Source organism: Hippoglossus stenolepis, chromosome 17 (assembly GCF_022539355.2).
Source record: "Hippoglossus stenolepis isolate QCI-W04-F060 chromosome 17, HSTE1.2, whole genome shotgun sequence".
Taxonomy (NCBI): domain Eukaryota; kingdom Metazoa; phylum Chordata; class Actinopteri; order Pleuronectiformes; family Pleuronectidae; genus Hippoglossus; species Hippoglossus stenolepis.
In genome coordinates this window covers 5,653,052-5,669,937 of record NC_061499.1, presented here as the reverse complement: position 1 = coordinate 5,669,937, position 16,886 = coordinate 5,653,052, and the positions used below count along the sequence as shown (strand labels likewise).

Sequence of the window (16,886 nt, the reverse complement as noted above, 5' to 3'; positions counted from 1 at the left end):
TGGCGAGTTGATTCGGTCATATGAGAAACTTATGGAGACAGAATGTCATGTGTTTCGGATCCTAAGTGAGGGACATATGGGCTGACATGATCACATCATCTTCAATATAGGTCGTCGAGAAATGTTTCTTTTATTGTTTTAAAGCTCCTTCCCAGTTGTGTATTTATCAAAACAACTTATCCCCATTTTAGAAATATCAGTATTACAAGTTCAATTGCAAAAACAACCGACCACTACACTTTAAAATTGTTGAAATTCTCACCAAAGTTAGTTTATAATGTCATGAAGACTCCCAGAAAGTTTGGTCTTTGGTTTCTGAGTCGTTGCTGAGATATCATGATGTATCGGATTCTTTACAATATTGTTGAACAGCAGTTATTATTCAGTGCTCAAAGAAATCTGATTTTTGATTTTACATGCTCATTCAGTTTATTGCTAAACTGGTGTTGAGGTGGTAACGAGCCTCTAGGAAGCCGAGACGAGTCCTGATCAGCCTGCTTCAGTTATTTTTGGCTGCAAAAACAGAAAACTCATGATGTTGTTACATCTCAGAATAGAACAATATTCCAGGCACCGCGCCACAGGGTTTCCTCGTCTTAAACCCGAACAGATTTAGTGATGTCGATTACACATCAATATTTATGTAACCTTTCGGCACATCAGACACCAGAAGCAACCGGTCATACCAGGCCAAATAAGGCTGCAACTGCAACAACCCGTCAGTGAGTTGAGCCGAGCCAGGGTTGGTTTTTATTGCCTATGAATTCAACTCTTTGTTTCTTTCATTAAAAATCTCAGTTCTACCTCATCACACACTGTATGTTCTCTAACAGTATTTCCTGAATTGGTATTTTTTTCATGCATAAGTGGATGTGACCTCTGAGGCCTCTTGTATTTACAGTATTATAACAGTAAAGCAGCTGGAACAGGAGAATCATTAATCAAACTTTTAAACTAAAAATCACAGTTATATAGTTTCTGTAAATAAAAATAAAATAAGTTTGAACTCTAATTATATGTAAATTATTAAATATATCTGTACAGGATGACAGACTGAGGCAATAAAAGGTATTTTCAGTTTTTGGGTGATACTGGAGAATTGTCAGTCGACCACAAGAGGTCGCTATTAGCTCAGTGATGGCGCAGTAAAGCACATACAACACATCTCTTTGTGTTTAATATTTAAATTCAGGAACATCTGTATAAAAATGGAAGCCTATTTGTGAATAAGAAACATGCAATTTAAGTATATTGTGGTAATATGATGTTAATTAATGTATAACACCCTGTTCTCCATTTGTAAATAAGCATAAAATACACAACACTAGTAGTAGAAGTGCTGAATAAAATCATCTGCTCGTTTCTATTTGACTTTGAAAACAGTTTTTCATTCTGCCGGAGACATTACAGAGATGTTTCCACTGTCATGAAGTGTCAGGAAGTCAGTACATTTCCTCAATTAAAGCCTGCAATGAAAACTTGGGCCAAATGAACCGGGGTGGTCGACGGGGCCCGACGGCTCTGGACAACCGGAGGGAGTGCACCTGTGTTTCCTGATGCTCGATCCACATCTGCACTGTTGCTGCACTTCTGTTTACTTTTCCCTGTTTGTGCTGACATGGTTTTTCTTGGCCGACCGTATTATTGTGCATTAATTGTGCAGGAATGCATGTGCGAGGACCTCTCAAGCTGTTTCTGTGACCTACGTGTTAGCCGCTGATTCGTGTTATGCTTCGGGGTGATCTTCTTGTTTATGCTCGGGATGTTGTTGCAATGAGGAGATCAAGATTCCTTGAATGTGACGTTCAGGACGAGTAAATACGATCCAAGTTTATTTACACAAACAGTCAAATGAGCAAATAAAACAGGTGTAACCAGGATCCAATGTACTTCAATGTAATTTTCTTTCCAGACAATTCAACAATAACAACAGCTACTGTCAAACACATCACTGTTGACGAATCGTCTGAAATAACTGCTCTGAACTTTTCATACATCTGTGGCAGGATATTATTGTCGTTTCCCTGATGCTGACCTCAACACGGAAGCCAGTCGCACAAATCTGTTCTGGCCCAGGAAATGTAAACGGCCCTGTAATCCACTAATACTTCCTTTTCGGAGAGAGCGGCTTTGTGTTATTGTTCGGCTGTGCCACTTGGCCCCGATGAATAAAGATCGGGAAAGACAGTAAATTAAAGCCGGCTCGGGGTCATCGAGGGCCGGAGAGGAAACCTGGTCCCCTGCAGAGGCAGCGACAGGATGACAGACTGCATCGCTGCAGCCAGACAGACTCATCCAGAGGCTGCAGGGCCCGGGTCTGGATTTATGTTGAAAAAGGATTCATGACATGTGGAAGAAGACGGAGGCAGAAGAGGAAGGAACATGACAGGAGATAAAACAGGAGATCTTCAAGTGGCAAAGTGTTTTACGTCTGTCACTGATAAACGCTGGTGAGCAGGTATCAGCAGGTATTTGTTTAAAAAGGGTCTGTATATTGTGTGATTCCATTTGTTATGTATTTTGCTGTGCTGATTCGGTCACACAATGTGAAATATTGGCAAACTGCGTAGCTAGCTGTCATGCTAACAAACTGTACTGGATCTGTGCTCGACTAGCAAACATAGAACTTATGGAGCAAAGGTTGTCCAATATTTTAGTTTTGAATTGTCATAAGTACAACTATGTTCTTCCTTTCTTTGAGATATACCATTATTAGATAGATAGCTGATGATTAGTACAACACAATTTGTAGCCCAATTTTCCACTTGATGACAAATTTTGGAAGTCGCAGACGAAAGCTGCAGATCAGAGCGAACAGCGTTTGTTCGGCAGTTACCAATCGTTACATGTGAACTCTTTAAAGACGTTGGCGTGTTGTCTCCTCCGACTAGATTTCCGCACACTAAATGAATCGGTGACAACTACAGCCAATCAGAGCCCAGGACGGTGTAGTAGTTTTCTCCTGATGAAAGACTGTAAAGTGTGTGACCCCCTGTCTTCATGTCGTATTAACTCTCAACGACTGCAAGACACCCGACAACAAGTCGACAAGTTCTGTCGAGTGAACTGAACAAAAATCTGTCTGAAGTTGGGATCATCAGCAGTTCTGTTCTTATTATTTTATAGATGTTCATGGATTTTTGATAGAGTTCTGCTGGATCTTCTGTATTTCGTATCAAGCTCTGAGACAATGTGTTGTTGTAACATATCGGCTGTTTGTTCTATGCTCTTGCCACCAGAGATCTTTATAAAAGATGTTTCTTTTGGCTTCTATCGCGTCAGTCAGAAATCACACTTCATTACCTCCGACCACAGCAGCCTCACCAGCAGTTAGAGGCCACACACCTCTCACTTGTTACTGTTATACAGAGCTCTCTGGAATGAAAAGTCTAAAACAGAACCCGTGCATTCATTCATTCATTCATTCATTCGCTGTTTCTTACATATCACACTTTCTGAATTAAACTAAACAAGCAAATGCTTTAACTTTGAATATGTTTTAACATGATTTATAGTTTCCGCTGAGATCCATGTCAGCTTTTACTAAAATCTGAAAGGCATCAAGAGCTGGTATATTTGAGTTCGTAGATATAATCCATGGACCTGAACCTCATCCTGCTGAGGCCTGCAGCCTGTCCCTGCTTCACACCCTCTGTGTACACCAGGTGTCGATCCCACTCCCACAGACCATCCATCATATCCAGCTCCTTTTGAGCTTTTCTAGATGAGGGACTCCCTCACCTCAACTCACGTTTACATTCTTATTCTACTCCATTTATTTTGCCAAAACACCGGACGTCCTGCTCAGAACCAGCTTTGTTCAATCCAAAATCGGCAAGTTAAATAATCTTTGCACTTTTCTTTTCACAGTTGGACACAATATCTGTTAATTTGATAATCAACGGCAACTGTTCTTATTACAAAAGTTAAGATAATAGAGAGTCTTAAGAAATTAGAAATCAGTACACTTGTACATTTTGAAAGTTCATAATTTGAAGATACAGGATTTTTTAAAGGTCTAAACCCAAATCTTAATAATTCTACAGGGACCATAAGACATTTCAGAGACTGTATCTTTAACTTGAGGCAGTTTGCTGCAGTCAATCAAATTCACACGTTACTTTTAAACAAAGGCAATTCCTGTGTGGGGCCAGTATGAATGAACTATTGCAAAGGTGGTGTAGATGTAGAAAACCACCGGGGAGCTTTGGTTGACTGTTCAGGGAGATTTACGTAACCTGCACACATCCGGATTCAAACCTAAACGGAAGAGTGTGGTTCAGTGGACCGGACATTTCTGCTCCGCAGAAACCAAAACCAAGACATTTGTCCAACAACCCTGAAGAGTTCACTGATTCCTTTTATGCGTCTGTTCACGCAGCAGCAGCTGTTGTTATTGTAAAACCTGGAAAGCACCGCAAGCTGCAAGCTAGTATTTTTACAGACACTGTACCCATGTCCCCTTTATTACATAAGAGTATAGGGACAGGGCATGAGGAAAGAAACCTGAAGAGAAAGAAATATTTGTTTGACTTTGCGTAAAAAGACAAAATGTCAAGAACTAAATCATACAATCACGATTTTTTTACATTTTGCAAGTCAAGGAGAAAGATAAAATTCAAGATAAAGCTTAATCTCAACATTTCAGCTTTGTTCTCAAAATAAAATCTCCCTCCTTTCATTATTTGAAACAAACACGTACAGTTTTTTCATGTTTTTTTCTGCGCATGAACGATAATGCAACTGCACAACTGCATTTTCACACCTTTGATGAAGTAAAAGTGTGAAAGTTGTTGTTAAATTCACTTGTCAAACATATCAAAAAAACTAAGATGACATCGTTTGCTGCTGAAATCCCTCCATCAATCTAGACTCTCCTGATTTCCATCCTCCTCTTCTCTGCCCTGCGGTGTTAAACTCGGGTTCACCACAGATCCTTCCACTGTCGCTGCACAACGTTTCACCTCACCCCCCCCCAATAATCTCAAATATCAAATAATGATTGTTTTTGCTTGTGCAACTCAAACAAGTGCACATTCTCAGGAAACTCGGTGATTAAATCTGATGTAGAGACAGATGTTCTATTTTTACTTTGACTTCCTTTCTCTTTGTCTCCTCAATTATTTTATTCATTTCCATGTGAGCAGGTGGTCTCTTCAGGGGATTCACGGGCCCTGAGTGTTCATACTTCAAGTACTGTATTCTGTCCTATCTGATTTGGTTGAGGTCCAACGCTGTCCGTCTTGCGTGCGGCTCGGGCCCCCACCTCCCATCGGGGGGTCCCACCGGCGGCCCTCGGCCCTCGCTAGGTTAACAGGAAAGGGACCATTTTTAGCAGAACCATTTTTTGTGGGATACGAGGAGTCGGTGGTGTGGCTGCGTACGTGCGTCTGTCGAGATGTGAAGTGAAACGACACTTTGCTTGACATCGCCAATGTCCGCCGGAGACAAAACGCTCCCCCTCCTCGCCGGGTTGGAAGTGGTTCTCAGTGCCTCCTGTCCCGACACCAACAAAGGACAAAGCTTAAGACCCACATAGGTGTTTGCCAGCTTGTGCAGACCCACTTCACCCTCGGCTGCCTCAGACTCTGTATAGAACACATTCCAGCGAGGGTGTCGGGTCAGTGCAGGCGCTGAAGGACACACAGCGGTTTGCGGGCTGCAGTAATTTGTTTAACCTCTGATTAGGCCCCAGGAATGTCAACTATGAGGAGACACTACAGGTCCCGACAGCATCGTTTGACACTTTGGCAATCTGTCATTCCGGCGGGCGAGCGAGCAAAGCGAACCACCACTCGAGACAATGGCCACTCCAGCGACTGGCAGAGAGGGAGGTCTAATCTCTGCACCATCTGGTTCGGTCTCGAAAAAAAGGCGGAAGAGCGCTCGTCTCTCTATCTATGAGATTTATCTCGTGTCTTTCTGTGCCAATAATCTTGCTTTTCATTACGCGCAGTGAAGTGCAGCATTTACACAGGAAGATTTAAACTGACGTTGAAGATATTATCATTTAAATAAAGAGACGTTTTGAAGCTAGAGAATGTCGGAGTAAAAGAGAGATGTGACAAGGGGCCAAAGTCTTGGAGCCCCGACTCGAAACCCGCGTCTATCATCACATCAATTTGGCTGAAAAAGTGCAGCCTGAACCCAGATTGAAAACATTAGTGCATCACATGCTCTTTTATTTAATCTAGCAACACAACACTGACCACATGTTACAAAGGATGTTTAAATAAATCTGCAAATCTAGAATTTAATGAGGTAAAAGCAGAGTTATCAAAGGCACATTTCTCCAGGGTTATTATCTTAACCATTGTGTTTTATGCTCAACTTCAAAACACCATTTGTACTTCTGGCAGAGTAAAAACAGAGAAATAAAAAGAAGAGCTTTCCTCGGGAAAGCTGATTTACATACACACATGTTAAATTATAGTATGCTAATAAACATGTCAATTGCAGTTATACAAGTTCCAGATACACTTTATCTTCTTGCCACATATACCTTCAGTAAATACTCCACAGTAGAAAGTGTTGTTATAAGCTGCAAGTTATGAAATGCAGTGTGTGTTCACACGGATCACTTGGTGGGATCATTAATTTTGTGGTTCATATCCAACTCCAGCTCCTCTTTCTTTTTTACAAGCTGCATTGATGAGACACAGAAACTGGCTCGAGGACGACGCTGTGTAATGTAACATGTCTGTGAGAAATACTTTGAATGCATCTTGTCTCAATGCTCTGGTCTTTGTGTTGTGGTCAGAAGTGAGAGGATGAAGTGTGTGTGTGTGTGTGTGTGTGACACCAGCTTAATATAAGCATTGTTGTGATTATATCATCATACCTCATATCTGTAGAGTTTTGAAAATATGCATCACTTGCAAATGTTTTTCTTCCCCTGACGCCCACAGTTGTGGTTGTTAGATGTCACTAATAAAATTCATCTGAATTAATGTCCTTGTTTTTCCTACTCAGCAGAGGTAAGGTGATCACGCAGTCTGATCCTTGGCAGGTTCGAAATGTTTCTCGGCCAATAACAAAAGCAAATTGATCCGGGTCCAGATTCTAATCCAATAATAACCTCACATCGCGAGCTCTAAAAATAATCACGGTCCGTCGAGACGGCAAGTGTGTGACTGCCAGCAAACCCAGCGAGTGACCCTCATGCTGTAACTGTTACCAACGGCACATCATCACTTGGATCTCAAGGTCACTTTAGAGCAACACCATGCAACTTTCTTACCTTCAAATAGAAGCTTCAGACTTAGTTTGATCGGACACTAACTTGGAATAAAGAGAAAGGATTAAATCATTCCCATTTAATTCCTACTTCTCACCATGAATGTTTGTTCTTGTTCTATGTAGTGGATACGATCTCCTGTGAGAAGTGTGGAACTGACTGATAGTCGCAGCTTCAACTGTCAAAATCAGCTCCAGCAAGTTGAAGAGTAATGTTGAGTAACTGCAGATCAGTTGAAAAGACACAAGATCATTTTTAAACCATCGTTTATCTCCAAATATTCAGCAAGGAAACTAAAATAACTGCTAAATACGAAGAATTCTAAACAGAGTTTAGTTTATTTGTTAATCTTCTGGATCAGGAAGTCGGGGATTATGGGTAATATCCAACGTTCACTCATGTTTTTAGTTCAGCGAGTGGGACGACACATTAATACTGTTTTTATCTCAACATGAAAACCCCTGAATCGTTCAGACATGGAGATTCTAATGTTCAGTTGAAATTGTAAATATACCAAATAGAAGAAACCATCTGAAGTAGTTTACCACATGATCCAGCAGAGGGCACTCACTGTCAGCTCGACCGATCGCCTGCCCACTTGACGTATCTATAAAGTGAGCTGGTATGTTGCGTTTTTTGGGACAGAAATGACGACACAGATGCATCTGAGAAGAGACATGTGGACGTTTTTTGAGTTCTACAACGTACACGGCAAAGTAACGAACAAAGATATTAGGCTGTTTGTACCAGGCAACAATCTTAACATTCAAAGATACGACAAATCTGCACGTGTTAGCATCAGCGGAGGAGGCACCACAGACGAGCAGAGCAACGTTAAAACTTGTTCTTGCTTGTCTGTTGAAAAAGTGACAGCCTGCAGAGGGCGCTGTTCAGAAAAAAGTTACATAGTGTTGCTTTAAAAAAAACGAGCGCGTGTTTCATACGTGATGCAAATAAGCAGTTCAGCGTACTGCACAGGACAAAAGACAATTTGAACTCACGTTGGATACTGTGGAGAATTGGAATAACAAAAATAATACAACATAACACAGTCACAACATTTATGGGCTGTTTTCTGTGATTAACACTTTAATAAAAAAAAAGCAACGTCTGTTATTAGTCTCTTTAAAGTGTTTTTAGAAATGTTCTGTCCTGCAGTTTTCAGAGTCTGCTCTGATTTAGCTGCTTTCCATTCAGAAGAGTCCAGTTCTCCGCATTGTTACGACAAAGCTTCCCCAGGAAAACGGAGGAATCGTGGTTTGACCTCCAGTTTTGAGCTGAATATGAACTGTGCTCAAAATGTGCACGAATCCCGGGTTTGAGTTAACACGCTTCAAAACGTTTGTCCCTCTCAAGTGTGTGAATCTGTGTCGGAGGAGAAATCAGTTCGGGCGAATCCCATGTCACTCTTTCCTCCTCGTGGCAGCTCAACGAGGGGAAAGGTTACGAGGCAACAGTAGCACAGCAACAGCAGCTGCTCTGGGGGAGGACCAGTTGAATATAAGATTTATAGGGTGACTCCCATGGCCGGGCGAAATGAGATGAGACAAGAGGATAAAATAGGAAGCGTCCCTTTAATGTTCTACGTTAAAAGTTCACGAGTTCAAAAGACTACGAGAAGTCCAGTGGGCGGATCATCATGGCCGTGGCTCGTAGCGAGTAGCTGGGGCCCTTGAAGTAGTGCCACTTGATACCGTTCAGCTTCCCTATGTGTTGTCCTTGGGTGAAGTACATGCCGTTGAGGTTGGACGGGCCGCAGGCGTCGAACCACCAACCTGAGGACAGAACACAGCATTACATTAAACACTGAATACAGATTAATGAGATGTTTTAGGATTGAACTGAGCTCTTGTGTCCTAGCCTGCAAAGCACTGACGCCTGATAACAGAACAAACAAGCCTTTGGGTGAGGATTCCTGATCTGTCGAGGTGTTGATAAAGTCACCTCCATTGTAAATCCTGTCCTTGGACGAGGTTGAAAGTTTCCACCTGCCTCTCCCACCGGGACGTGGCAGCGTGTCAGACACCACTGCACTGCTATCTGCTCAATGTGTTACTGTCACAGGGTTCACTGGCATGCCAGTACCTGTTGCTGAACACGTCCCGCACCTCTTTCTATTTCAAGCGAAGTGCAGTGGGAGATCAGGGCAGCAAATGGCTCTGGAAAGTTTTTGGGATTCCCAAGTCGGCACATTTCAGGATTCAGAACTACATCGGTTATTTAGAGAGAAGGTAGATACGCTTGGATTTGCTCACAAATTGGCTCCGCGTCGATTTTAGATTCATAAGTTGCTTTAAAAATGCGACAGACTGGAAGAAAACAAATATCGCAGGATGAATACAAGGTGACATACACGTAGAAGATGAAAATGTCAATTTGGAAAAGACACGATTAGAACGATTTTGGGGGATAACAGCCGACAAACATTGTGTTTTCCTCAGTGAAATGTTCACTTCATGTTCTACATCCTGTTGCTCTACAGGCACCCCCTCGCCTGAATGTTTCCGGGAAATTTTCCTGTTGTTGTGAAAGCATCTGACCCACAAGATGTCCAGATCTAATTATCCTGACATTGAAATTTTACAGCTTCAGTTGACTCTCTCTCTTCTACCAGCTGCCTTAGATCATCAAGGTTTAAATCGTTAAGATGCTCGAGAGTTGAAAAATAGGTGTAGAGACACTCAATTATATTTCAAATGACCCAGACACTTGGATATTAAATCTATTGCCTCCTATTAAACTGTTAAAGTTTTTTTTAAGCACCCCTCGCTGATACAGTCAGATATAGAACACACAGAATGTGAGCTATGGCATGTGTCAGTCACTCGGAGCTTCTCCTCCCTCTGACAGACCTGAATACCACTGTGGACGTGACATTTAGCACAGCGTGACCTGTCAGTGATCAGGGCCCACGTGCTGCATGAAGCCTTGTTGCTGGCATGAATCCCACGGATATAAATAAATAAAACGCTGTGTCATCATAAAACGTACATTCACAAACAAAAGAGCCCAGCAAGGAAACACATCATTACAGCTCCAGAACTGCATATGAATTCAAAAACGAAACAGCACGGCCATAAAGCAGAAAAACAGTGAGTTGGCCCTTGCTTGCCATCCTCTGCTTGTTGATAAAGCACAGACCACACAAATGCCTTCACACGCATAAACATTCATTGTGCACGGCAGCAATCCTTCAGAATTTATGATCGGTGTCCTCCCTGTTTCCAGGACAGAGGTTTTTTACTGTCTTGTACTGTCTTCTTTCAAAAGAAGGAGAAAAGATAAAGGGACCCCTCCTCTCCCTCCCTCCCTCCCTCCATACCTCCCTCCATACCTCCCTCCTACAGTCAGTGCTTTATTCCTACTGTATGTCCTGGTGCTGAGGAAATATATACATCATATATGTGTGTCCACATGATATCCTCCTCCTGTAACGCAGCATGCTGGGCTTGTCCTCATAAATGTAGTGTAGAGGTATTTCCCTCCTGCATTTCTGAGACACTTACATCATTTAAAGTCAGCCCTGCTCTTATAAATGCAGGATATAAATCAAATGATAAACTGTGTGTACAATAGCTATCGTGGCGCTGGGTTCGGCCCAGCCTCGACTCAGGCTACATGCTGTCATGCTTCTCCTCTGTGGCTGGCTGCAGGCAGGGAATGAATCAAGCGGAACAGGGGTGTTGATCAGTGATCAGATGCCAGTTCCCTTTAACCCAGTGTGTTCGCGATGACCTCAGAGGTAACGCTGATCCTAAATCTGCTTTTCAGAAAAAGCTTGATTTGTACCAGGTCAGGACTCCGCAGCGGTCGAGCTGCCACGAGGTGACAGCGAGGGTCACCGGGTTCCACTTACACAGCAGGAGAAGCAGGGTCGGTTTAAATCGCTCTGACACTTGGTGCCGCGCCCAGGGATCTTTCATAATGTGCTCGTTTCACAGTGCAACTGCGGATGGAGATGCAGAGTGCGGCCTAATAGGTGCAGATAGATGTGTAAGTGGTCACGTTAGCCCCACTGGTTATGATCATAATGACCTGAAGTAATGACTGGGCAGCGAACACTGGAGTCGCTCATTAAACCAATCTGAGAAAAACTGCTTTTGGACACGCAGATTAAATGGTTTTACGTCATTGTCGTTTTCTTATGAAAGATTTTGTATTGAGACAAATTACAATTTATTACAATTTGGAGCCTTTTCTTGTTTAAACTGTATAAAATTGTATAAAATTACTGCTGAGATCTGGGGAGGTGGCGAGATTGTTAAAAATAAGTTAGAAGGGCTGAGAAACGTAAAAACGAATCGATTGTATAATTCGTAGACTGTATATTAAGATGGACGACGTGTCTCCACTTCCTCCAGCTATATAGAAATGAAGCCAAAATATCCTGGATAAGAACGCTGCCATCTTGAGGCGGAGAATGTTATCTGGAGCCAGACTCTGCGTAGTCGCGATCGGGGGGGATGGACGCACGGTTATACACGTCCAATCATGAGTCAGTCTCAGCTGTCAATCATGATGTTTCACCCTTTAGTTTTTAAATGATAAAATTAGAGGCTACGGCAGCAAATCAACACAGAGGCTGTAAAACAATTAGCAGGAACATGTCTTCTGCTGGGCCATGAATGTGTGATTAGCCCTGCTGCTCCACTTACCTCCAGTGAGCATGAGGGCGCACTTGCACAGGCAGTTGTCATTGTCCATGTCCTTGGTGCTGAAGTCTGCTCCGTGGATCACCAGACTGCTCTGTCGGCCCGCGGTCCCACTGTGGCTTTTCAGGAACAGCCTGAGAGACAACCGGGAGGAAGGAGAGGAGCGGAGTCAGGACATGAAAACACATCAGGGGGGGAGGAGAGGTGGTGGTGAGAGGGAGGAGGAGAACGGCGGGGCGAGCAATAAAGAGCGAGAAGACATAACACGGAGCGAGGAACGTCTCCTGGGAGATATTTATTTTTTGTTGTGATTGAGTACATGTAGAACACCTGGAACAACATTAACCGGGTGGAGAGATGATAAAATAAAGAAAAGAGAGAGCGGGCCTATGGAAGAGTTACTGATGGAAGAGAGAGAGAGAGGGAAAGAGCACGTAGCGTGAGGAATGTCTGGGAATCACATTTCCATCTGCAGCGCCACAGAATGTTAATTTACACAATGACAACAGACTAAATCATTTAATACCAACATAAAGCAGCTCGGCACAGTAAAAAGAGCAATAAGCAGCCTGTGGAAGCCATCGTCTGTGCGTGGCTGCGGAGGTTCGGCGTGTGCTCGCTGTGGCTCTTTGCTTTTTGTGATATTTCTCCTCGTCTCCTCCTCGTGTCTTTAAGTGCAGAGAATGTAACGTTCCTCCTCCGCTCATGATGCAACATTTCTGTCATGAAAACCTTTCACACGACTGCAATTTCTGCTGCCAGAGCGTAAATCATTTCAATGTCACAGTCAATTTTATATTCAAAACATATGTTAGGAATCTGTTACTGTAGAGTTTATACAGATAGATAGGCAGATAGATAGATAGATAGACAGATAGATAGGAGAGAGATAGATAGATAGATAGATAGAGAGAGAGAGATAAATAGATAGATAGATAGATAGATAGACAGATAGATAGATAGACAGATAGATAGATAGATAGATAGATAGATAGATAGATAGATAGATAGATAGATAGATAGATAGATAGATAGATAGACAGATAGATAGATAGATAGATAGATAGAGCAGAGAGATAGATAGATAGATAGATAGATAGATAGATAGATAGATAGATAGATAGATAGATAGATAGATAGATAAAGACAGACAGACAGACAGAGACAGACAGACAGACAGATATATTAGATAGATAGATAGATAGATAGATAGATAGATAGATAGATAGAGAGCGAGGATAGATAGACAGACAGATAGATAGATAGATAGATAGATAGATAGATATACAGACAGACCGCTGCTGAGAAGGATCATGTGTTAATTATCAATTTCATGTAAATGTCTGCAAAATGTGTAAATTATTAAAACATCCCTGATAACGAGGTGTCACTCCCAAACTGAATTCCTTCACACACTCTGCAAATGAATCTGGACCCAGGAGGCATGTTTCTCTAGTGTGTGTCCCACTGTGAACTCTGCTGCCTGCAGATCTGACAACATCCCACTGACAGCTCTATAGTTACCAGCAGGACACGCCTTCCCTTGTCCTGCCACGGCATATGGTCGCTCTGTCTCTCCTTTTGTCTTCTCTCACGCTCGCTCTGCTTTACTTTGTCCCAAAAGAAGGGCTCGCACATCCAAAGCGCAGAAGTGCAGCGCCGCGCCAACGAGGTCTTTCTTATTAAATACAGCTCATTCTCAAAGAAAGTAATTTCCTTGAGTTCGTTTCTCAACAACAGGGGAGCAGGGGCGTGTAGTGAACCCTGCACCCAGTTTGGCTTCTCCGATGAGAAAGTGAACAAATAAAAAACTGTATTTGGTGTTTCAGATGATTTCAAACATTCCATATGCTCGTCCAGCCTCCACGCTCTGTGAGGCGTGGAGCCGTGAGCCATCAGGTTGAACATCTCAAAGGAAGAGACAGCAGACTCCTCAGGAAACACTCATTTAACGTGAGAGACTCCTGTATTTGGACAGCTGTGTAAATGGGGGATTTAACCAGCAGACTGAAAATTTGGGACTGCCGGGGGTTTCAGTGGAGAATTCACCGAGCCACTAAACACGCATGTGTAATCCTACGTTGTGCCGGTGAGTCATGTGTCTAATCAGTGGCAGCAAGTGACCAGTGGACATGTCAGGTTTGGATAAGGACCTGTGAGTATATCATTATAAGCGCTTGTGTGCACACAGGTTCCTGCGAACAGTAGGTCATCTGTGACACATGCACACGCACAAGTACAGACGTCTGTGGAGATGCTTCGCAGATGAGAGTGAACTCACTTACGGGTAGCATGACTTCTATCAGCTAATTCCACGATTCGGAGGAATAAAACATGCGACGTCAAAAGATGAGGTCTGCTCCGGCGCTGATAAAGACCAGACCTCGCTGCCTGTTTACTCTCCGTTCTCCCAAAGCTCTTAAGATCACTGCTGTGCTGACGAATCGCCAGGGCACATCAGCACGGGGGATTCTCAGCATGACACTCCGACAGGCCGCTTGAACGGTATGTTCAGCCGCCTATTTGCTCCACCGTCCATCCCCCCAAATAAACTGACATCTGCGCTTTTCTTTTTTTTATTCCCGTCAGAGTGCATTACAGCCTCTTCGATGATAAGTGGGGTTATCCGAACATGGGCCAAGTATTGAAGTCAGGAGGAAGATGATTTTCCCTGAGAACTTCTTCGAATGAAAGAGAAAAAGACAGAGTGAAGACGTCCCAAAAGTCATGTTAATGAAATGTATCAGACATACGTTTGATCCGCCGGGTCAGGAACTCCACAGGCGATGCACGCTAAACTGATTGTTCCTGTTAGAGCAGCTCGGTAATGCGATTGGTCGCGGCTCATTAACAAGCAAAATATTGAGCTGTGTGGGGAATAATTTGGCTTTAGTCAACGATACCTCTGGGGAAGGAAGTTGCTGTCACGTCATCTCACTCCTCTAACATCCAGCAGGTGTGTTTGCGAACTTTTAACATGTTTATAAAAGTCAAAGTAGCAACAATGCACGTCACCGTTAAACACGTCAATTTTTTCCCCCTCGTGATATTTTGTCATTCTGTTGTTTTGCGTTAAAATTTCCAAATGTCTTTGAGTCGAGACGTCTGCACATCACCGGTCAGCATTTACGTTTATAGGACTAGTCAGTAAACTAGCTAGTAAACTAGTTCTTAGTTAGTTAGTAACCTCAGGTGGGTCTCATTTATATGTGAACTTGCAAATTACATTCAACTCTTTATTATTGCAATAGAGCGGCAACAAAATCTGTGCAAATAAAAACAAAAGACTAAATTACTTTTTGCTGTAATCTGGATGAACCTTAAAGCTTTGATCCAGATTCAGTTTCACTTTAATGAGTCTATGCTCTGGAGTGTTACAGCAGCAAAGTGTGTACGTGGGGAAAGACGGAGGGAGGAGGGGTCAGGTGAGGAATTAGATCCCTGGGATGTGTTTATCTGAGACCATGTCCAAGTGAAACTAGGTTACACTGATTGACGTTCGATTACTCACTCGATCTTAAAAGCACGGCCATTAAACGCCATTAAAAACATTTAACACTTCTGAATAGTGTTTCTGAATCAAAGGGGATCTCACCGTTAGCGAAACCCATTAGTTTGATTTAATCTTTTGAAATCTTACAGCTTGTGCCTCAATATAAGCTCAATATTACTTCATAATATTCATATCATAAATGGTTCGACGATACTTTGGTGTGAATATAGTTAAAAGGACACTATGCTTGGTATGAGTGATAAATTCTCTCATAGTAGAAAGAGAAAAGCTTCACAGTCCGTGAAGTTGTTCAACATGTGTCCGCTTCTGCTCACACATATTTGTCGGATTACAGTTAAGCGGACTGGGACCAGTTCAGTGACATGTTGCTTGTTTGCAGTTTCTCTTTTATCCGTCTGTACAGAGTTCAAGCGATTCTTACAGGAATACACCAGAAACAAGGGAGTGAGAGATCTTGGAATGAAAGTGGTTGCAGCTCTTTCAACACTCTGACACTCGGGGCTGAGCTTGTACTCGTTTTCCTTTCATCTCCTTTCATGAAGGCAACGGGAGAGTCCGGCTCGCTCTCTCCACACCTGGCAGTCATTAGTCTGCTGAGCTGCCGTCTGATTGGCCCATTGAGGAGGTTAATCACCCTGACCAATGGTTCGCTTCCTACTGCGAGGCCACAGAGGTGTCTGGCTGGCTGAGGCCTGCTTGGCTGCTCTCTGGCCACTGGGTGTCATGTAGCTCCACTGGGACACAGATGCACGTATGGAATTGACAAAACACTTGTTCATTCTCACTGCTTTCTACAGACATGTCAGTGGTTTCCATCAAAAGGTATGAAGGCAAAGTCGAAGAACGTCAGAGTATCTCACTGCATTGGAAATCTCCAAGTTCTATAGATGAAAGGACTTTACTTAGCACTTTCCTTTGCTAACAGCTGGAAATCTGTTGTGTTTATGTCAAGATAAGCATGAAAATTTATTTTGACCTTGAAAATACAAGTATTTTCCCACTTATTAGCATTTTCCACGGCTTCCATTTGAATCACAAGACCTCATCAGCAGATGGATCTGTTGATCTGCGAGTTCAGTAGCCGATTGCACCCGTATCATGTTTAGATCTTTCTCCACGGCAACAGAGCAAACTCCAGCATGATGAAGATTGTGATGTTGTTGAAAGCTCTGGAAAAAAAACACTATATGAACTTTGAGTTGGGAATGTTTGGTTATTATGATTATGATAAGAAGTTGTTTTTTAATTTGACCGCACACTCAACTTTACAAACTTAACTTTGAACACAGGTAAACCTTTAAAAGCAAAAATGATTTTTTTATTAGGTGTAAGCTTTGATGCCTTATCTCTGTGTTTGGAAACTGTGGAACCTGACGCTTGCATGGACGAGGTTCAAGCAGACATAACTTAAAATATCGGAGATTATCTCAGTGTGAGTCTTGGAAAAGAGAGAGAGGTCATCGTGTTTTGGATCCAAAATCTC

General features: G+C 42.6%; 1 protein-coding gene across 1 annotated transcript in view; it reads right to left on the bottom strand.

The window, feature by feature from the left end:
• Positions 1-6,152: 6,152 nt before the first annotated feature.
• Positions 6,153-16,886, bottom strand: part of angpt1 (angiopoietin 1) — a 49,804-nt gene continuing 39,070 nt past the window's right edge. The window contains exons 8-9 of the mRNA XM_035183049.2: positions 11,893-12,023; positions 6,153-9,012 (exon numbers count right to left, since the gene is read on the bottom strand). Coding sequence (XP_035038940.1) covers positions 8,849-9,012; positions 11,893-12,023 — 295 coding nt within the window. The 3' untranslated portion in view covers positions 6,153-8,848. The remainder of the gene's footprint in view (positions 9,013-11,892; positions 12,024-16,886) is intronic.